Raw genomic sequence first — 23,247 nt, forward strand, 5'->3', positions numbered from 1 at the left:
GCATACATTGAGTTATGTTACAGTATGGTATATGCAGAGATATGATGTGACGTGATCCTCTTAGGGAGCACATTCAGCTGCCTCTACAGTCCTCGGATTATTGATGTGTAACTGGATAGTGTTTTGGTGGATTTTGTTACAGTGCAGACTGTTGTTCTATTTCACTACAACCCTTCTGTGATCTGAATGCATTTCTGATCATTTTGGCTGCAAATCATTGGATCTGAATCCAGAAATACTGGATAGATAGTAGAAGGAGAGTTGGAGCTGTGGTCCCTGTTAGCTGTCAAGAGGCCTGTTAGCACTGTGAAGGCTCCCGGCAGTCAACCCACCCCAGGGCTACCGGGGGGTAGAGAGGCAGAGAAAGAAAGAGGGCGAGTGTGTACTGGAGTACTAAATATAATGGGAAAGAGAGAGTGGAGACAGAGGAGATGGATTGGGTTACACAGTGTGTAGACCAAGTTGAGGAAAAGTCTGAGCAATTATTTAATATAATGAAGAATTTAATGAGACTTCAGTGAGACTAGAGAGTGAAAAATACACTTAATGAAAGAGATAAAACAGATAATAGCTACTTGAGTTTGCTAAAGTAAGGACTTCTGAAAGAGTGGGAGTACATTCATATTTATCGTGTTACTGAGGTCTGAGTGTGTATGTGTGCGTGTTGGAGAGGCAGACACACAAAGAATGGCTGTTTTATCATATCGTAGTACTCAGCAGACAGAGAAGCCAGTCCTCCCAAGGTCACCCTCAGTGCTGGAATGAAAGCTATTTCCTCTTCAACTCTGTGACTGAGTGTGAGCTGGAGAAATGTCTGGAACCTTCTTTGCAGAAACACCACTCTGCCTCACAACTGGTCAGAATGACCTGATTTCATGATCGAGTGTGAGTGAGCATTACCTCTGATTCACTGTTTGTTCTCAAGGGTTTGCTGATGAATTAAACCTTCAAAAGATGAGGGCCAGAAGCAGACACTACAGGCTGCTGTGCTGCTAGTGATTATATCTGAGTTACAATGAAGGCTGTGGTGAAGCCTGAAAGTACTTTTTGCACTTGTTCAATTCTAATTTCTCAGCCATGCACCATTGATTTTGTATTGATGTGAAAGTGCAATGGCCTTCAGGCAAATCCTATTATGGAAAGCTAATGTTTTACCAGCTCACATAAAGCATTGTGAGCAGGTTTAAGTTTCGCCTTATTGGTCTTACTGCTTCAGTTCACCAGATCAGGTTTCATGCTGGAATCTGACAACTGAGACATTGAGATGGAAATTGATTGATGAATTATTCTGAATTACTTGCTTCTTTGCAGCTTAAAAACGCATTTCTGTAACAAATTTGGCCGTGGAGGTGCTTCCTTTATGGAACAGTTCTGTTAGTTTGTAAACAGCGGTTCTCAAAGTAGAGGTCATGAAACATTGATAGGGGGATGCCTTCAAAATCAATAACTTTTTACAATTGCATATTTCAAATAGGGATTATATTTCATATATGATAATGTAAACAGAAATGTTTGATCTGTTTTCAACATTTGACGCCACAAAACCCCAAAAGTAACAAGGCTAGGATAACAATAGTATGAGCTGCAGCAGGTTAATTTAGAGAACACAGCGATACAAGCTTTTCCTTATCCTGTTCTTTTATTATCTGTTTTAAGATCGACCTTTTGGTGTACTCCAACGGCAGGGGGTCACCTGTTTCCTGCATTACTTTTCTGAGGACTGCAGGCTGAAAAGTTTGGGAACCTCTGGACAAAAAATAAAAATAACATTTATGCTAATTAAATGTATTTTCAGATTTATTCAAGCTTGATAAAGTGAGGGAGATCAGAGCTGTACATTATAGCACCAGGATGTCTGTGCAGCCTGAAATAATTCAAAAAGTATATATGACCATGTTGCATTCTCTATCTGTAATGTGTTGAGAATTTAACATTACGACAACATGACACTCCTAGGTTACAGTTTCATGTCTTTCTGGGTCTATTCTCCCACACTCTAGTCTACTGCTGCATGAAACATGAAGGAGAATTATTTGCATGCTTGTTTCAACATAGCTTCCTGCATGGTATGTATGAAACTTTCTAAATTAGTTATTAACTAATGCAAAAATATACTCTTTTACATTGAAACCCTGCTCATTTAAAATGTAAATCTAGAGAGGCATGTAAACTCAATGATTTCCTCATGCATGCACACCAGCTCACTCATCCTTGAGTCTGTTAAAAATAAACCACCACATCAGAGTTAAATTGACCGTTTATTCCGGTGTGTCACACGAGAAACAGTAAGATAATCTAACTATAAATGTCCAGCTATGTTTATCATATATTTATATCTTAAAGCAGCAAAGCTTACTCACTCCAGGGAGATTCCCAGGACAACAAAATCCTCACCTCAGTGCTCAGCGAGCAAAGCAGACCAAAGCCAGACTGCCAAAAACAACCAAAGAGTCAGCCAAGTGTTGATGTGGCATCATGTCAGCATATTTTTATTCCATGAATGTTGGGCCTTTAATATCAAGAAGCAGTGGCTACATGCTAAATAAGACATATTTCAGTCTAAGAAAGGTTTTTTAATTAAAAAAGACAACAACAAAGAAATCAAAACAGTGCATCAAAAAGCATGGTAAATAAGAGATAAATGATAAGTACCATTACTGGAAGCAGAATCTTTTTTCTGGCCGGAATTTAATTATTTTTATCTCTTTTTTCCCCCACATGAGTTGCTTAATGAAAGCTTGAGTCTTTCAACGCTGATGTTTTCCAAACTAATTGTGGTTTTGGACCTGCTTAATGTCTTTACGCATATTGGATTGCCAGGAATCTTTAGCAGCTGATCATTTGGCTGCTTTACAATCAAGTCATACTGTGCAACTTGACAGCAGCCTTAAACTTTATCTCTGCATGTGTGAGTCGCAAGGAGAAGTTTTCCATTTTTGAGTCAAATGACTGAGTTGGTTGCCCATATGAGATGTCAGCCTGCACATCTCAGACAGAGAAGAGTCAGGAGTGAGTGATGGCTGCAGTCAGCATCAGCAGAACCGGGAATCACTCTGCACTTATTTTATCTACAGGGGGTTCAGAGGACTGTCAAAACTCTACATGTCACACAGACCCAATTACAGGCAGTGAATCTACATCTGTCTGTCTCTCAGATGTCTGAAAGCTCGGTCAGTGGGCCTGTCAGATATTAACCCTTCAGCTGCCTGCAAGGAGACTAAAAACGGAGGGATAGAGCAGACTGCAAAGGGAAAAAACGGCTGGTGAAAAGCAGATCCAGCAATCAGCTTTTTTTTTTTTTACCTGAATAAAGGCTTAACACTGGTGCTGTGTTATGTCTGGCATATTTGCTTTATTAAATACTACTTATCTTTTTGTAAGGCCTGGAAGCACTCTGAAAGTAATGGTTTCATCTGAAGAGATGATTTAATAAGACATCCTGGAGAGAGGTTAAAGAGAGAGCTCTGTCCTACTGAGTTATAGATGAATTTCTGACAATCTTGAAGTCTCTTACCACAGATCTCACGATATTAAACTTCTACATACTATATATCTGTCTCATTTAATTTTTACTTCAATCTTTGAGTTTAAGATATAGGAATAGATACAAAACTAGAAAAGCCTTCAGAGAGCACAGACCTCTGCCAAGCATATTGTGATTGTGATGCAAAACTGTAGTCCTGCTTTAATGTTATACTCCCTTTCAGCAGACTGTCTGCTACAATTTGGTGTTAGTTGCAGGTTTGTATGATAGTTTTTTTTACCTGACAGTGTTATAAATGATGATGACCCAGTACATATTTCATATTCTGGATCTTAGTATTCAGAATATTGCCAGGATCTGGGTTGTACTTTTACATCTGTCAGAAATTATGGTGACCTTGTCTTGTATTGTTTTGCAAAGCAATCCGACCATTTATCCTGGGGTTATATACATATGTGGTGAAACTGCCCTATCTTGAAATGAAAAAGAATCTTTTAGAAAAGTCCTGGATCCAGATGGTAATCCTGATCACCTCCAAAATTAAATCACTTCTCCCTTATCCTATTTCAAACATTTCCTGAAAATTTCATCAAGATCTGTTTGTTAGTTTTTGAGTTATGTTGTTCACAGACAATCAGACAAACTCTCCCAAAAACAAAACCTCCTTGGCGGAAGTAAAGATCCAGTTCTAATCAGTGATCTTTAACGTCCTCCTGATGTTAGACTCTACTGTCACTTTTTTATTATCTGAAGGCATCCTACTCTCAAACTATTTAAAAACAAGCCTAAACACATTCCTTTCCTTATCCACCTTCCTCATTACTGTCAGAAAACTTAAGGCAGAAATAATTGTACAAAAACAATATTTTTTTCCTGCAAAACACAAGAACCCAAAACAGGAATTTTCTCTACCCCAGACAGACAATGAATTATTTTCTCTTCCTCCTCTCTGACTGTCACAGTTGTTATTGCAACTGCATCAGTGCAGAGAAAAACTATTATGGGATGCAGCCTTAGGAACAACTGCATATCTTAAGTTCTAGGTTTCATGACTGACAAACACTGAGACTTGAAGATATGACCCAGTACGTGCAGGCCTAAGGGTTTGAAATTATGCAGTGGAGAGGACTGTCCTTTTTACTGAGAGAAGATTCAGCTTCTGTACAGAACACTGAAGCTGTGTGGGTGTTTCATCACACCATGTTGATTGTTCCTCCTTGTTGACACTTGTTTTTAATCTGATCTTTCTCTGTGTTTATGTAGGCATCAGGCCACCCATTATGAACGGTCCGATGCATCCGCGTCCCCTGGTGGCACTGTTGGACGGTCGTGACTGTACTGTGGAGATGCCCATCCTGAAAGATGTAGCAACTGTGGCCTTCTGTGATGCACAGTCCACACAGGAGATCCATGAGAAGGTAACACACAGGTCATGCTCATGAGTTCTCACTGTGAGTGAGATCAGGCTCCAACATGAGAACATCACCTTTATGATTCATCTGACACCAGTTTGAAGCTGCTTAATGAAGCTTGACTTTTGCTGCTTGCAGTTCTCAATATGAACATCACATTAAATTCTGTGAAACAGAAAATGATAAAAACATCCAAAAACTGCACGAGAGCAGCAGTGCTCATCACACCTATCTTCATTTTTATTTCTCAAATCATTACAAATGCTATCTCAATCAAGACACTCGACTTAAGAGCAGGTCTAGACTGTCGATATGTATGATATGGAAAAAAAAATACTGAACGACATTTTATTAGTAATTGCTGCTTCTGAACAACAGCATTGCAAAAACAGTATTGAAGTCAATGATTTACTAATACTATGCAAGTTTTAAGTAAGCATGGAGCAATCACAGTAATGGCCAAATTGTTATTGTCTGGTTCATTAATTGAGGGAGATGGCTTTGACAACATTGGCCCCGTTTGTCTCTAGTTGCACACCTGTTTGGTCTCTTGTACCATGAGTCAAGAGACTTTCTTAAACCCCTCGCAGTAGTTTCTCCTTTGTGATCCTCGGGAAAGTAGCTTGCATCATGTCTATGGTCAAACAATAAGTGACCACCATCTCCTGCCTCTGTCTGCTTTTTTTGTCCTAAGGAGTGCTGCCAGTGAGTGCTCCAGCAGTGTTCGGTTGAGCCATCTGTTTACTTTTACTCTGTGCATCATTAGTTGCCTTCGCGTCCTCCACATGTGTCTTCATAGCCTGATGACACCAGGTGGTGAAACATGTTAGATGTGTTTCCACCTTTAGCGGTAACATTTTTCCTGTATATTTTAGGAAATATGATATTTTGCTGCAAGCCTGATCTCTTGTAGCCAAACAACCTCCACATGATCAAGGTAGCTCCCCTTTTTGGCACTAGATCCCTATTTGAAGATGAAGCTGATGCTATTGCGCTGCTCTTGCACTCAGCCATTGTTATGTAGGCAGTAGGGAACATCATATGTCATTATAACGTAGAAATGGTGATATGACAATTTTTTTTCATCAAAAAAATGTAAACTGGTGTTATTGTAGATGGTGTGACATGGCCCACCCCTAGTAGACTGTACTTTTTAACATTATTTAAAAAGACCTGGCATGAAGGTTACATTCAATCTGACCTTATGTCACATGAGTTGATCACTTTGCAGCATTTCCCTCGTAATGGTTGTGAGGAAAAATTTCCTTTACATAAGCAGAAACCTTGAGCAGAACCAGAATCATGTTTGTCAGACATCTACTGTAACAGTGTTGTAATGTTGGGTTTTGGAGAGCGGGGAGAAATATAACAAGAGCAACAACAGGCCCTACGGACTTCAGATTAAAATGTCTGAATTAATACCAAAAGGACTGTAGTATTCACAGAAACAAAAATTTAATAACATACTGATCTTAACATGTATCACAGTTAAAGTCATCAGGTCTAATATTAACATTTAAAATAATAATGATGCTCATAAAAATGGTTTAGAGACTAAAAGGTTTTTGTTGTAGGTTGTAACTATGTAGGTTTCCTGTGATCTAGAATAAGAAGAGTGACCACAACCGCACTTCATGTTTAATTCAAAATGTGATAAACCAAAAAAAACCTTGATGAGGTTTAAGATTAAAATTTATCTCCATATGTATTACTTAGAATTAGAGAACTGTTTGTGTTTAGATTCTTTGACTCTAAGGATAGCAGCGTTTACAACCACATTTCCATTACAAGTTTTGGGCATTTCAAGCTCGAGTACCATTTAATGGTCACTTGCATGTATTCGCTATTCTCCTGTTATGTAATACAGTTATCAAACAGGGATGAAAATTGTATTTTTTAAATGAGATAATATTCATGACAAACATTTTTTTAACTAAAATAGATAAATAGGTATTTAATGCTTCTAAAATCATGGCCACAACAAGTCATTATGCCTAAAAGCCTCAAAGTTGTGATAACTCGATAAAAATATTTTAGTCGACTTGTGCTATATTTCTGCAGTATCAGCATCTAATCTGATTTTCTCTCATTTCTTTTACTGCAAAAAAAACATTAAGAACTTCAACACTAGCTGCTGAAACTGGCAAAATGAAACACCAATCAAATGACAGAACCTCAAGACAAATAAAACAAATGTTAACGGGAAAAAAGACTAAAGAATAAAGAAAATGAACAAAAGAGTGCATAAAGCACGCTTTAAATGTGGGTCAGGCTCCGATCTTTCCACAGTCTCTATGGAGTGTAAATGGGTTTGTATGTCTGGCAGGGTTACGTCTGGTTCTGGGTGTTTGCCAGGCACACTCTCTCTGTGAGCGCGCTCAGTAGGCCACAGCGTGGGAGAAACAGATGGCTCTCCCTCACTCACTATCTCTCTCTGGCTGTCTGGTGAGCAGCCACCTCATTGTGTAATTAAAAGGGCTTCTTTATTGTAATTGAACCGCATGTCATTTTCATCCCCTCACACTCATGAAGACAAGGGCTGGCAACGCACACTTAAGTGAAAACCAGCAACTCCGGGACTGAACTGGTTTTGACACTGATGTAAACTATAATTCCATCTGTGGGAGAAGTGATCTGCTTTTGACTCATAAAATTTCATTTTTCATTAAAAACAGTAAGTCATGATCCTGATCAGGGGCCAGAACCCAATAAGATCCCTGCTGATATGAAGCTTTTCTGTAACAGGCAGAGACACCTTATCTCTATCCCAGCGGTTGCAAAGGATTGGTTTCCATGGTAATGTTCAGGAAAAGCAGTGAGTCCATGTTATTAAAATAACAGGATATGAGAATGCTATAAACGGCAGATCCTAAAGAAAACCCTTTAAGAATAAACTGAGTCTATGGAAACACTGAACTTATGGAACTTTCTCACCCACACTGACTTCTAGAAAGCCTCATTTGACTTGAGCTCGCTTGTGCTAAAAACAGATTACATCTTGACCTTTGCAGTTTATCCCGAACTCTGGCCAATTCTTCACACAACAACAGTTTAATGTAGAACTGCAGAACAACCAGGAACAGTATCACCCCTGAGTGGGTAACTACAGCAGGAAAACCAGGTTTTATAAAACATGTGTGTTTCTGTTCGCAGGTGCTGAATGAAGCTGTAGGAGCTCTGATGTATCACACTATCACTTTGATGAGAGAAGACCTGGAGAAGTTCAAAGCTCTGCGCATCATAGTCCGCATCGGCAGTGGCTATGACAACATCGACATTAAATCTGCTGGAGAACTTGGTGAGAGCGCACACAGACAAACACACAACCACATGATTTTTATATTTAAGGGGCTGGATCAAATGTTACCTTAAAGAAGGGTTATTTTGCTTTCCTGTATTCTAAACATAGATAGTACACATAAAGTAGGAATGCTGGATGTTCAAACTAATTGTGTGCAAATTTTTGCTCCGTTCTAAAAAATTGCACAAGATCTTTACAAGACTTGCTGTAAATGATGATGTCATCACATAAGTATCTCCTCGTCGATTCATGGTAGAGGGGCAAACCTCAAACACCAAGGTCTGCTAATAGCTCTGCCCTCAACAGGCCTCCAGGGAGCTGGCCAATCAGAGGGAAGGTTTTTTTTTTGAGCAGGGAGACTTAAAGATGCTGCAGCTTAAACTAAACTTTTCAGATAGGGGTTGAAAAAAGGATTTTCTTCAACACCAGTGTGGGGAAATTTAGGCTTTAAAAAAGCTACTATAGGGGTAACAGAGGGACAGAAGAAAACCTAAAAAGGCACAATACCCCCTATTTAAAAGTGACAATAACAGCTGAAAATGTGTTTTCTCTTGATTGACTCATCAGTTAAAGGCAAAAACTATGGTTGAGAGGAGATATCATATGTGCATCGCAGAGTTAACTGGATGTTGTTTAACATGATACAGCCTCTGGCGATAACTGCTGATTATACAGGTTTAGGTAAAAGCAATGAAGTCCCCCTTTTCCCTGCAATTGAACACTGTTTACAGTCCAAATGGCAGCTCAGACAAGACAACAGAGTGTGCCTTAAAAAATTATTTGACCCAAGTGCCAATCTTCCTGAAGCTATTTTTCTGCTGCCAAAAGGTATTGTCATGTTTTGCAACAAATCAGTTATATTTGTATTCAGAAGCTGCAGTTTCTCATTAAAACACAATTCCATCCTGTAACAACCAGACCTAAACTAACATCCCCTATCTCCATTCACCAAGAGGCTCTGCAATTTAAAAGTTTCCAGCTGTGTTTGCAGAGAAAACTGCTTACGAACAAATTTAGTCTCCCCCCCTTAATAAAAAATAACTGTCACTATTCTTCATCTTGCTCCTAAAATGGCCCCAGAAGTTATTACTAATCCTTATCTGCTCTCTGGTCCAACAGGCATAGCTGTGTGTAATATGCCGGCAGCCTCAGTGGAGGAATCGGCAGACTCGACGCTGTGTCACATCCTCACTTTGTACCGGAGAACCACCTGGCTGCACCAGGTTTGTAGCACAGTGTGACTCATGGAAAGAAGAAAATGAAGTGTGGAAATGAATTCAGTCTCAGAGGGATTCAGTTAGAAAAGTTTTACTTTTGACGTAGTCAGACAAATTGAAACATTTCGTTTTCTTTAGTCACTGTTTTTGATGTTGATGTTGGATGTAGAAGGTGTAGTAACATGATTGGTAATTTGTCAAATCAGTTCTTGGACAATTTATTTCTTCAATGACGATTATTTTTTAGTCATTGTCATTAAAACGGGCACACTAGAAGAAAAATACACCTGGTTTGACAATGACATGACTTTTTTTGTCTCTCTTAATCTTAATGACAGGCTCTCCGAGAGGGCACACGGGTTCAGAGTGTGGAGCAGATCCGAGAGGTGGCATCAGGAGCGGCAAGGATCAGAGGAGAGACTCTGGGACTTATAGGACTCGGTGAGTAGCAACACATGCCAAAGTTCAATTAATTCATTCTGAGACTCTTGTATATAATCACCATATTCTGATTGGTAAAACATTGCACACAACACATATGTTAACTAACTGGTGGCGCAGCCAGCTAGCATGAAAAACATAGCATTAAACACACTATTGTGTTAATTGCAAATATGCTTAAGCCTTAAAAAGCCAGAAAAAAAGTCCAAGGGTCAAATGCCTGACAATTTATCTTCTAGAACTGTGAAGTTCTTAACCAAGTTCAATATCAACTCATCCAATAATTCCAAACAGTTTCAGTCCAGGCCAGAGATTTGGACCAGCCCAATTACAGGGTTGTTGTGGGGAGTTTTTAATTAATTAAAATTTCTATTGTCTCTTTTTGGTCTGGTACATGTTGGTCAGACTGACTCACTGTTGATGGGGTTGTCGCTCAGTAATAGAGCAAAGTTTTTACTCAAAGGATTTGTCAGTTTTCCATTTTCATTTTGTGAAGTTGTGTTCTTAGCTCAGCTAAATTGGCTTCCTAAGGAGTTACTGCCAATAATGTATAAGAGGATTAACCAGAAGCAGAATGTAAATCTCCTCCCTGTACGGACCGGGAGCTTTTCAGTATTAATGAGCAGATGTGTGGAGACAGAACTATGTCATTTGTACAAGAAAAAGTACTGCAAGTTAAAATCTGAAGCACAAAAAAATGTTAATTTCTCTGTTTTTATGCTACGATTGCATGTGCCTTCATGAGTGTGCTTTTAGTCTTATTACCCCTGTTTGTTCAGTAATGTGTGTTCTTCTCCATGTCTGTGTGTATTCATGTGTTTTTAGGTCGAGTTGGCCAGGCTGTCGCTCTGCGAGCCAAGGTCTTTGGTTTTAATGTGATCTTCTATGACCCATATTTGGCTGATGGCGTAGAGCGATCCCTGGGACTACAAAGGGTCACAACACTACAGGTATGACGAACAGAGTGGGGCCATTTTTTGTCTGGCAAATCTGTAACCTTTCAACTGTTTCACTGAGTTAAGTTTTATCTTGGTAGAGGCTTAGATAATGAAAACACTCTTTATTTGTAAATAAAGCAGCCCTGACCCAAAGCCCAGCATGTATTTAAAGGGCTGTGAGGAGTTTATAAGTGATCTCAAAAAAGGCTCCCTTCTAGATAGATGCCTTACCGTACTCCACACTTTAAAATAAGACTATCAGTGCAAATATTACTGGTTACAGGTTATTTTAAATTGCTACTTCTCCGCTTCTCGATTGGGTCGAGCAGATTGATTGTCGAGGTCTCTATGACAACACCATGCCAGCTGATGAAGTTTAGTAGTGAGAGGAGATAAAATACAGAGATCTGTATTTTTATCTGCTAAAAACGATTTCTATTACTTATTTTGTAGTGATGGTGGACACAGGAGCCTAACAGTCAGACAGAAAAGGACAGAAGAGCAGAAGAAAGCTAAACGGGACAGTGACACAGCCCAAGCTAAAGGCTAACTAGCCTTTAGCTTGGGCTGTGTCACTCTGTCACACAGGGGCTAAGCTGTTTGTGATGATGTCCATTCCAACCCACATGCAGCAGTTATTTTGCAGTGGTCTTTTCAAACTTGAGAGTCTATCAATAAAATGAAGAGTGAGTCACGTTAGCTCTGCTTGGTAGATGACTGGTAGGACATAGCTAACCGGGATTTAGTAACATTACACATTACGGACATGGCTTAGAGCACCAGACTGCCAGCTGCGCTAAATATAAATGGCAACTAAACTACTCACAAACTGACAGTGTTTACTTGTTGTCACGTTAGCCTACAGATACGTTGTAGCACCAGGCTGCCAATAGTGCTAACATATAGCCAGCTAGTACAACATTTGCTTGATGTCAAAGCTTTAGCAAATTTGCTAACTCAGAATAAATCCATGTTTCATTTTTATTGATTTTTTTTCACACTAAAAACTGCCACTACCTATAGATTTCAATATGGATTTACTTTAATGTGTGCTGCCTTTGTGGGCACTGATACTCAATTGTGCTCTCCAAGAGTAAACATGAATGCAGCTACACAAAATGAAACAAGGCTTGTATTTGTTATGTAGACATAATTGTTGATTGTCATGGATTAATGAAAATATAAATTGGGGGTGCCGACTATAAAAAATGCCCTGTAGTAGAAAGCAATCATTAAGAGCAAGAACATGATTCACTATCTTCTGTTTCTTTCCCTGCATTTCTCCTCAGGACCTGCTCTTTCACTCGGACTGTGTCTCTCTGCACTGCAGCCTCAACGAACACAACCACCACCTGATCAACGACTTCACCATCAAACAGGTAGAAAAGCAGCAGCATGACACACACACACAAACAGATACACACACCTAAAAGATTTATGTTTTCAAACATGGACTCTGGCAGCTGGTGGACATTAATATTTAAGATGCGGGTACCTGTGGAAGCCCACTGCCTAGATACAGAAGAATGAGGTTTGTTGTTCCGTGTATGACAACTGATACACTCAGGGAATACTGTTTTTCTCCAGTCTGATGTCAGATTTCATCCACAGACAGAGGCTGTACTCTTTATGTATTTCTGACTGTTCAGGTGGACAGTAAGAGGAAAAAATTCTCTATTTGTATCAGTTTTAAATTAAACACTTAATACTCCACTGTGTGCCTTTGGGCAAAAAATTAGAACTTAATGGTAATGGGTGTTTTTAAGATTGCAGCTTCCTGAAATTAGTTCACAAAAATTCTGAGACAATTTGCGAATTCACTTTTCCTTGTTAAATCAATGTAACATGTAATGCTTATCTTTAAGATATCGGACTCATTCTGTAAATGTGTGCGTTTCAGATGCGTCAGGGGGCCTTTCTGGTGAACACAGCTCGAGGGGGTTTGGTTGATGAAAAGGCCCTCGCTCAGGCACTAAAAGAGGGAAGGATACGTGGAGCTGCTCTGGATGTTCATGAGACGGAGCCTTTCAGGTAAGATTTATGTTTATAATATATGAAATTATGTTAAAGTTCAAAACCAATCAAGAAAATGTTCATTCTGTGGAGCTTGTCTAGCACAATATAATGACATAATCATTTATATCAAGATGTAAAGTTGGAACCAGAAATTGGCAAACCATAAATTAAATCATTTTGTTGTGTCTGTCACTGATTGTGTTTGTTCATGTGTCAGTTTCAGCCAGGGCCCACTGAAGGATGCTCCCAACTTGATCTGCACTCCACATGCTGCCTGGTACAGTGAACAAGCATCGTTGGAGATGAGAGAGGAAGCGGCCAGGGAGATCCGCAGGGCTATCACAGGTAGTCTGAAGACACTCACATTATCATAAACCTGCACACACAATTAAAGAGAGACACTCATTTGCTCAATCTTGTGTAACTTGTGTTGTTGTATAAACAGGCTTAGTAATGGAAATTAAAAATACTACCTTCTTTCAAATGGAGAGTTGTGGTTACGAGGTTTTCTTTTCTTATTATTTGAACTTCATGTTTCTCATGGCTTGTGTATTTCTTCTAAACAATCCGATTTCCAGGTCGTATCCCGGACAGTCTGAAGAACTGTGTGAATAAGGAGTTCCTCACCCAAAACAACCACTGGACAGGAGTCGACCCCACCACCGTCCACCCTGAGCTCAACGGAGCTTATAGGTAATACGTGGCATCTGAGTAGATAGGCTGGGGTGGTCAGTACAGTGACAATTCAAAATATAATGATCTATGCCACATCAAAGTGTGGGACTGGTTTTACCTTGGTTTTGATAATCCATCAGATTCCCAGCAGCTCCAGAGAGTTCTAACGTCTCCGGAGCTGCTTCATTGACACATTGAGCAATGCATTTTTAATGAATCTGTATCGGCAGGACAAAGCTTAATCTCTTGCTTGTCTTTGTCAATTGCTGTACTTCAGCTTTCTAAAAGCTCCACTTTAATCTGCTGAGACTCTGAAACTGTGTGAAGTTGTCAATACAGGTGGACAGTTAGTCGATTTAATGGTTGATCTGTCACTTTAAATTTTCATTCAGGCTAAAATGCCAAACCATGGCTGATTCCAAAATATTGGACTGTTAGGAGGTTACTTCTCAGGAAATGTGTGAGTTATGAAATAGTTATCAGACATCATATAAAAATGCTACATTTTCTTCTTTGTGACAGCCATTTCCATAGAAATCAGTTTCTAAATAATTCAGTAACTGATTGGTTGAGCTCAATAATATGCTGATTATTCAGCACTGTTAGAAATAATAGTATGTAGACCTAAAACTTGGCACCTCTTTGTCTGTCTCCTGACTACCTATAGATCTCAGCTCAACAGTAGACACACCAGTTTCACTCTTGCTTACCTCAGCAGTGATTCAGAGTTAATGTACAGGTCTGAGTAGCAAGAATAGCAAGAAGAAAACAAAATCAAAAATGTTGTTTGAAGGAAGATTATGTTTTTCATTTTTGGTTGCAGTCTAGAAAATCAGAAAGTCAAATTACAGATTGGCTTCAGCAACACAACACAAACTGATCTCCCCTGATCAGTGGTAGCAAGTGCCAGGATGTTATTTTCAAAGGTGTGCACTCCACCTGCTTTTTCTATCCACACATTTTGTGTATACACAAAATCCTGCTGATGCATGATTGGCCAATATTACAAAAATAACACCTGTATTGTATGTAAAGACTATAAAAAACTGACAATATGTAACATAATTTTACAAGTTAAGTTTTTGAATTGAGACAATGTTTCATTTCAAGAAAACTGAAAGACAATATTGTTCTCAATCTGCAGATAATTCTTTTTTTTTACTTTTTACAAGCAATTCAGGCATCATTTTTGTCTTTAAATATCTTAAATTTAGACATTTTTCTGGACTGGTCAGTGGACCTTTTTTGCTTGAGATGAGACATAAACTCTTGCTATGCCATAATTTTTAGACCTGTGAGTATAGATTCTACATAATCATCATACTTTTTCTTCAATAAATACAAACTTAATTATCAAATTATAAACCAGTCTCCATCATAATAATAATAAAAATGGTATGTTCTAAGTAACTTAATTTTCTGGTAGTTTTTTTCTCCTGTTGTTGAAATTGACTCAGTTTGGTTTCTCTTTCTTTCCCTCTCTCCACTCAGGTATCCTCCAGGTGTGGTCAACCTGCCAGCTGGTGGCCTCCCACCACCCGTTGAAGGCATTGTACCCAGTGCTGTCCCCATCACGCACACCCTTCCACCTGCTGTCACACACCCTCCTCATGCCCCGTCCCCTGGACAAAATACTGTCAAGCCACCAGATGGCGACAGAGAGCAGCATCCAAACGACCAGCTGTAGCCACGCACACTCCTATGATTGCCCCGTGTTGTCTGGTGACTGGAGGATCATGGTGATAAGTTCCCTAATGACATGTTGTTATCAGACAGGTTTACAGAGTGTCAGATGGACAGGTTGAGGTCCCAACAACGATCGATTCACAACGCTGGCATTGCCAGTTCACACTCCAAAGAGGAAGAGTATGACGACAATTAAGAGGATGCAGTGGAGTGGATGTCTGTCTGATGCTTTAATCAGAGCAAAGACAGGTGTCCAAAGAGAAACTGTTCAGATCGCACATTCATCTTCTCATTACAACTACAGTATGGTCAAGTTTTCTCTGCCAGAAGTAAAAACAAAAAAAGAAGAAATTATCTGATGATCCGAAAGAAAAAAATCTGAATCAAATTCTGCTGTTTTAGACTGTAGTGTGTCTAAAGTTAGAGGGGCCTGTTTCGTGTCTTTCTCTTTTTCTGTGTCTTTTCCTTAGTTCGATGTACAAGCAAAAGTAGTAGGTTATGAAATGAATGTAACCTGTCTGTGTACAGTTTTTAGACTTAAAGCAAGAAGACTCTGATATTTGTATTGCAGTCTTAACAAAAACAAGGGTTATGTGATCTCTATATGTAGCCAAAATGGTTTGAGAATACAATATATGTTTTAATGTGCTTCCCCAAATTAACAAGCCCCCTTAACCCTGAAAAAAGGCAGCTTTTTGCACACCATCTCAGGAAATTCAGTTTCCGCGGTTGGTATATTATATTTTGAGAGATTTTTGTTTTGATGCCACTTAGTGCTTTTGTTTTTCTACCTGCTTGCCTTTTTGTGTCCCGCCACATTAGAAAAAGAACTTTAACATGTGCTAAAGTTGATCTAATGTTTCTTTGTTATGATTTTGGGGAATGTGATTTTGTTTCTTGGGATTTGTGTATATGTTCGACCCAAATCGAAGGTGGGTGTGAGAGAAACGGCTGTAAGGATAATAGTATGCCTGGTTGGAAAGACCCCTGGTTACTATTTGAACTCACAAAATAGAGTGTTGAAATTAATCACTCTGAAGGAGAAGGAAGTTTGTTTTTGATGCACTGAGTTTGTAGCAGCCTAGTTTGAGAAACTCTCTCTCACAAGAGGTCATAAATCTGTGTCTTCTTCATGTCTGATCATCCAGTACTTCCACATCTGGACTGTGCTGGTTCAGTAAACAAGACAGCTAAGTTAGAAAAAAAAATATGCAAAAGACCTTTAGAAGTTGCCCTTCCTGCTATGGATATGTCATATCAACTAAAGACTTGTGAAAATCTGCATCAACAAACTATAAACCAGTTTCACCACATTGTGGGTGATTCGATCTTTGGTTCTTGTTTGAAGTTTTACTTGACCTATGATCAAGCTATGGTTTTACAAAGCATGTCAGGATGTAGTGATCTTTTTTTAAAGTCTAGTATCCCTTAACATTTCATGATGGGTCCTTCCTGGGTATACTGTTCAGCCACTTTCTGTGGCCTCTGTGTCTATGTGTACATATGGTGTTCTGCCTGCCTGTGTCAATGTGACTTGGTTGTATCTGTGTCTAAAAGAGCAGCACTGGGAGGAGGGGTTAGGAAAAGTTCTCTCCACAAAGCATCATTACAAAGACTGCCATCAAAATAAAAATACACAACGTGACACACAAAATGCAAACCAATACACCAAAAACTAATGCTAGCAAACCAAGCCAGTGGATTAATCTGTTTGCTGGTTACATTCCAATGATGCATCAGTCATAAATGATCTGAAGTGGTTTTCAAATTGGAATATTTATAACTGTTGTTGTGTTGTTGCTGTTAGCATGCCAGCTGAGTGGCGGTGCTTTTTGGATCCCCCTTCTACCAGCAGCTGAGTAGAAAAAAAAACAGTTCACTGTTGCCTACCTGGTCTTCTCCATGGTGAGGTAGTAAGAGTAGCAATCAGGGATGGAAATTTCACCAGCCACTGCTGAGGGTGAATATGAAGGGTGTGTTCGAGCACACGAGGTACTGAAATGAAATTCAAATCACACTGTCAGACAAGAGCCCACAAATCCTGCCTGCACTGCTTGGATAGGTCGAATCTTAGACTTTCCTCACTAGATGCCTATCGGAGAGGAGAAACTCTTTGCGAACACTTCCTGATAAACACTGTAAGCATTCCTTATTCAAACCAACGGGTGCCACAAGCGAAAACAACAGACTAGCTTTTAAAGAGTCGAGGTGCTCCTTGAAATTCCATCCCTGGTAGTAACACACACACAGTCCACTGTTGCCTACCTTGGTCCCCTTTATGGTAAATTAGTAGGCGTAGCAATATACAGTATACATATTCTATATTCTACAGTAAATATCATTATTTTTGGTCAAAACTGACAACCTGACAAAGATATGTTTGTGACTGTATGCATTTGTATGAATTATTTTAAAAGGAAATAAACTGTGGAAAGGTAAAGTTTGTTTTGTCGTCTTTCTGTAGAAGTTTGACACAAAGGTTTACTACAGACACTTCATAAAAAAAGCCGCCCTGATTCTACAAAAAGTTCTTAATTTATGTTTGGGAGGCCTGAAGGTTGAAGCTGTGTCATCACTCATCAAGATGTCTTAAAAATGTTCAAGCTGTTAAAAACTGACATCACTTTACCTGTATATCAGTCAAGAATGATGCACTTGTGTTACTTAAGCATAGTCATTCTGAAGGGAGAACAGTGAAAAGGCCTTTCTCCTGTAGACTAACAGACAGGAATAGAGGGAGGTACTACTGGATTCCAACAGATGTCACCACTTCAGCTACAACAGAAGCACTGTGGAAAAAGCCCACAGACCAGCTGTATAACTGAGTCTGCAAGGCCTGTTTCCTCTGTTTACTTTATTTCTGCAGTAAATCTGAATTAATCTCTGTGTGTTCCATGAGACCTACACAGAGCACCTGTGTCAAATTAGTGGTTGTCAACACTTTCCTAATATATTTACTGCTCAAACACAAACAATGCTATTTCCAATCATAGATTATACAGCAAGCTAATCAGACAGAATTTAAGAATGGAATAAAAACATTTGTTACAGATGGTAATACAACTTTGTTTGTACTGTGGATTTGTAGAAATGTGCACTTGTATGATTTGAGGCCTTACAACAAATTTGATCTCAACAAAATGCCCAAAACTGTTTAACTGGTCCCTGATTAGCCAAAGTGGGTGCACGGATGTGCTTCAACAGACTTTTAGTATTTTTCCTTGCATAACAGTATGGCAAATTTCCTTTCACAAGAACTTTTTGTGCCTTTTTCAAAGTTTATATTTGTGTCTTCTTTATTCAAGGACACAGGTCAGAGGTCACAGCATGGGGATGACATGCAGCAAAGATAGCCAATACCCACTATACATGGGGCGCAGAATTTAACTGCTTCGCAAAAAAATGAGTCCCAATCTGTGCTGTCTTTAAGAGGCTGTATTTTTAACATCCCTTATGTTATTTTTTGGCCTATCTATGCTTTTATGTGGAGAGGACAGATCAGGAAACAGGGTGAGAGCAGGAAGTGACGTGGGGAAGGAGCCGCAGGTTGGATTCGAACCAGGGCTGTTCGCTTGAAGGCTTTCCTCGTGGGGTGACACTCACAGTAAAGCTATACTGGTGTCCCATGTTTTTAAGTTATGTTAGACAAATGATGCTTGTAGTTATTCCTTAGCCTACGGAAAAGGCTCTATTCATGTATGCAGGTGCAACAGTTTGACCACCCTTAAAAACCTATCCTACACAGCTGAAAATAGATGACACAAAGTAAATTTTCAAGTTTTTTCTAATGCTGTGCTTCTGTAATAAAAGTATCACCATATCTTAAACTGACTGCAGCTGACTTCTGAACCAGAACATGGAACAACCTAAACTACATTTCTTTACTGTTCTCTCTATCTGTCTCTCTTTTGCTCCCTTCATTACCCCAGATCTCTCCATCTTTTCCTCTCTGTCCCTTCCTCTGCCTCTCTGGTTCAGCCATTCAGAGTTACAGCCACTGGAATGGACTCCTCAGCAGCTGGAAACTCTTGATGGTTCAATCTAAACCTCAGGAAACAGGATGGAATCCAGATGTAGTTAAAACAAAGAAAACAGGCAGAGGGCACGTATTCAGTGAGCACAGGGACCTCTGCAGGGCACTGTGCAAACGGGACGATACGTTTAACTGAGGCTGCTGGATTGCTCTTTGGAGAGTCTGTGCCGACCACCATCAGACTTCAACTCAAAGGTCAAAGACGTCATGAAATAACACTCGAGATGTTTTAAGCAGTCACATCCTCCTTCGTGAATACAGACTTATCTTGAAGATTTAAGAGATGCTGGCTAGTTGGAGGAAGAGGAAAATTTTGGGGGAAGCACAGGTGAATGACTAACACTCTCCACTTCTTCAGGAACTACAATATGTCTGCCTTTGGGCTGTTATGTAACAGTAATCCATGTTAAGACAGAATCTTGTTTTACTGGGTTTAAGAGGAGAATTAAAGATTGTTTCCTTCCTAATAGGGAGATCATTAGATCAGCAGCTTGTTTGAATGGAAAGGAGAGGCCTTTTGCCTTCAGAACTGCCTGAACCCTTCATGGCAAAGATTCAACAAGGTATTGGAAACATTCCTCAGAGAGTTTGGTCCATATCAACATGATAGCATCACACAGTTGCTGTAGATTTGTCGGCTGAACAGCCACGATGAGAATCTCCTGTTCCACCACATCTCAAAGGTGCTCTATTGGATTAAGATCTGATGACTGTGGAGGGCATTTGAGTACAGTGAACTCATTATCATGTTCAAGGAACCAGTCTGAGATTATTCCAGCTTTATGACATGGCGCGTTATCCTGCTGGAAGTAGCCATCAGAAGATGGGTACACTGTGGCCATAAAGGGATGGACATGGTCAGCAACTATACTCAGGTAGGCTGTGGACTTTAAACAATACTCAGTTGGTACTAAGGGGCCCAAAGTGTGACAAGAAAATATCCCCTACACCATTACACCACTACCCCCAGCCTGAACTGTTGATACAAGGCAGGATGGATCCATGCTTTCATGTTGTCGACACCAAATTCTGACTCTACCATCCAAGTGTGGCAGCAGAAATCCAGACTCATCAGACCAGGCAACGTTTTTCAATCTTCTATTGTCCAATTTTGGTGAGCCTGTGTGAATTGTAGTTTCAGTTTCTTGTTCTTAGCTGACAGGAGTGGCACTCGATGTGGTCTTCTGCTGCTGTCGCCCATCTGCCTCAAGGTTGGACGTGTTGTGCGTTCTGAGATGCTCTTCTGCAGACCTCAGTTGTAACCAGTGGTTATTTGAGTTACTGTTGCCTTTCTATCAGCTCCAACCAGTCTGTCCATTCTCCTCTGACCTCTGGCATCAACAAGGCATTTTGGCCCACAGAACTGCCGCTCACTGGATGTTTTCTCTTTTTGGACCATTCTCTGTAAACCCTAGAGATGGTTGTGCGTGAAAATCCCAGTAGATCAGCAGTTTCTGAAATACTTAGACCAGCCCGTCTGGCACCAACAACCATGCCACATTCAAAGTCACTTAAATCACCTTTCTTCCCCATTCTGATGCTCAGTTTAAACTGCAGCAGATCGTCGTGACTATGTCTTCATGCCTAAATGCACTGAGTTGCTGCCATGTCATTGGCTGATTAGAAATTTGCATTAACGAGCAGTTGGACAGGTGTTCCTAATAAAGTGGCCAGTGAGTGTATGTCTCTTTCAAAGAAATGCAAGTGTCTACATTTCTTTCTATACAGAAAAAAATGGATTTAAATCTCAGTTACAGCTTACCTGAACGCCTCCCATAATTTTGAACCAAAAATCTGCTAAAAACAGCTGCTTCCTCCATTTACTGGGTTTCATAGAAAACTACCAGAAGAAAAGGCGGCTTCAGCTTCAAGACCACACACCTCGATCACTTTTGCCATGATAATTTGTTGCTGTGGATGTGACAAAGACACAAGTGTGTGTTCGCACCAGGTTGGTCCTTGCCTTGATGAACCGGTCGATGATGGACAAGGAGGAAACTGGTGGGTTTTCTCACTTCCTCTTTGCAACTGCCTTTCCTCTCCCTCTGCTCTTCTCACATCACCTCACACCTCTCTGTGGTTTCAACTTCTGACATTTCCTCCCCTCTGCTTCACATTCAGCAATCCTCTCCTTTCCACCAGTCCAAATACGGCCTAACAAAGGATTATTATCCTCTGAAATGTGGTCAAACATGGTGGCTGCTCCTACACTGAGGAGGTGAGACGCCCTGCTGAGACGAGTTCCTCACTAAATACAGGATTGCCATTAACATTTGATTCAATGGTGGGTTTCAGTAACCAGTTGGTCCACATACTGTTTCATAGGGCTTTTCCACCCTGCCAAGAAAAATGTCTGGTGGTAATAAACACCAGACACGTGCTTGTAAATGCTGGCTGCGGCTTGAATGGTGCCAACTCCTCTGGCTGCCCCATTGGTCACCATTATTTTGTCAGTGGCAGTCATAAATGCTAGGCACTTCCAAAGAGTCTGCTGTATATTGTCTCAATTTATCAATTTTTGCAGAAACTGGCCACCGATGTACCACACATGCAGAAAATGTGTTTTGATCTTAAAGCCAAGCTGCATCATTAAAGTGGATTTCCAAGTGACAACAGCAGATGGAAGTTAGCTTACGAAAACTTCTTTTTTTAAGCACTGTGGAGTTTTTGCAGCAACTGTTACCATGATGATGATGATATAGGGATATAACAGAAAGCTCCTGCTAGAGATTATCCATGTGCAAGACAGATTTAAACTCTCTGACTGCAGCTGCCTGCCGTACTGCCAAACACGCAGGGTTTCTATCCTCTGAATGCCTTATCCAATATTTAGGGTTTTAAACCAGTCAAAAAGGCCGGATTCAACTCCAAAATAGAGTCTGCAAAAGTAAATTATATTGTTATCTCTGGCTTAATGGGTTTTGTTAGACCAAAAGCTGAAAGACACTCAGTAGTAAATACATGGTGGTAAGGAGTTCACACTGCAGGAGAAACCGCAGAGAAATGAATATGAGGAAAAATATAATAAGAGTAACAGCTAACGATGCAGACGGAAACAGTGAAAGAGAAGATAAATGAAGCAAATGAGAAAAAGATGGAGAATGAGTTTAAAAGCCTCCTTTTCAGGAATAAGGTCAAACTTCCTGCTCCATTTAATCAGTCTGTTTACATTTTTCCGCCAAGGTGCTAGTCACGTTTTCACATTTTCCCCCCAACGTGTTATGTTGTGTGTGTGTGTATTGTGTGCGTACTTTGAGTCTTTGCCAACCAAGAGTGTGAAGGTGTTGACCCAGTTTCTGAAGCCAGGTTTCTGGAGTTTTCTGTGTTTTTTCCTGTCAGCCACATGTGTCTGAGGTAGGAGGGGCTGACACTTGACAGGTTCCATTTGGCTCCCATAAACACACGCATGAAGAAAACAGATATAGGTAGACAGGAGACCATAAGCTGAGACTTATACACACGTGACGTGCTGGTGATAAATGTAGTTTTTCTTCATAGTGAAAACCCTTTTCTTGTGCTGTTTTTCACATTTTAGCCATTAAAAGAAAGACACACAAACTTCTTGCTCCACTTTTCCTTCTCAAACATGGTTGGGTCGACTGTCACTGTCACAGTATTAACAGGCAGAAGTGAAATGTGCCTCTGCATGGATTAATTTGATGTGATTCGTGTAATGAGGTTGATCTTGGCTTCATTTCAGTCAAACTATCATTGAAAAGAGATTTAGATCAATCAGAATCAAAAGTGCTTCACAAAAAGACATTAAAAGAACAACAACAAAGGAAGCCAGGTCATCAGTCAACATCCATCAATCCATGTTTCCCACTCGGGGTCAGGGGTCGCTGGAGCCTTTCACAGCTGTCACTGGGAATAGGTGAGGTTCACACTGGTAAGGTCATCAACCTATCTCAGGGTCAACTTGTAGAGACAAAAAAACTCCACTCAATCATACCAACTTAAAATTCAGAGTAACCGCTTAAACTGATACAGATATTTTTTGGACAGTATGAGGAAGTCTAGTTGAAAGTACAAAGCAGAACTCAT

At 40.0% G+C, this 23,247-nt stretch overlaps 1 protein-coding gene across 2 annotated transcripts in view; it reads left to right on the forward strand.

Moving 5' to 3' along the window:
• ctbp1 (C-terminal binding protein 1) overlaps nt 1-17,600 on the forward strand; it is a 33,632-nt gene extending 16,032 nt beyond the window's left edge. For both annotated transcript variants that reach the window (XM_074673448.1, XM_074673447.1), the window contains 10 exons: nt 4,748-4,902; nt 8,050-8,194; nt 9,317-9,420; nt 9,753-9,855; nt 10,681-10,805; nt 12,083-12,172; nt 12,694-12,824; nt 13,027-13,154; nt 13,388-13,502; nt 14,976-17,600. In XM_074673448.1, the coding sequence (XP_074529549.1) occupies nt 4,748-4,902; nt 8,050-8,194; nt 9,317-9,420; nt 9,753-9,855; nt 10,681-10,805; nt 12,083-12,172; nt 12,694-12,824; nt 13,027-13,154; nt 13,388-13,502; nt 14,976-15,171 (1,292 nt within the window). In that variant the 3' untranslated portion in view covers nt 15,172-17,600. The remainder of the gene's footprint in view (nt 1-4,747; nt 4,903-8,049; nt 8,195-9,316; nt 9,421-9,752; nt 9,856-10,680; nt 10,806-12,082; nt 12,173-12,693; nt 12,825-13,026; nt 13,155-13,387; nt 13,503-14,975) is intronic.
• The last annotated feature ends 5,647 nt before the right edge of the window (nt 17,601-23,247 follow it).

This window comes from Halichoeres trimaculatus, unplaced genomic scaffold (genome assembly GCF_033239565.1).
Source record: "Halichoeres trimaculatus isolate MK-OKI-2021-1 unplaced genomic scaffold, fHalTri1.1 fHalTri1_scaffold_7, whole genome shotgun sequence".
Lineage (NCBI taxonomy): Eukaryota > Metazoa > Chordata > Actinopteri > Labriformes > Labridae > Halichoeres > Halichoeres trimaculatus.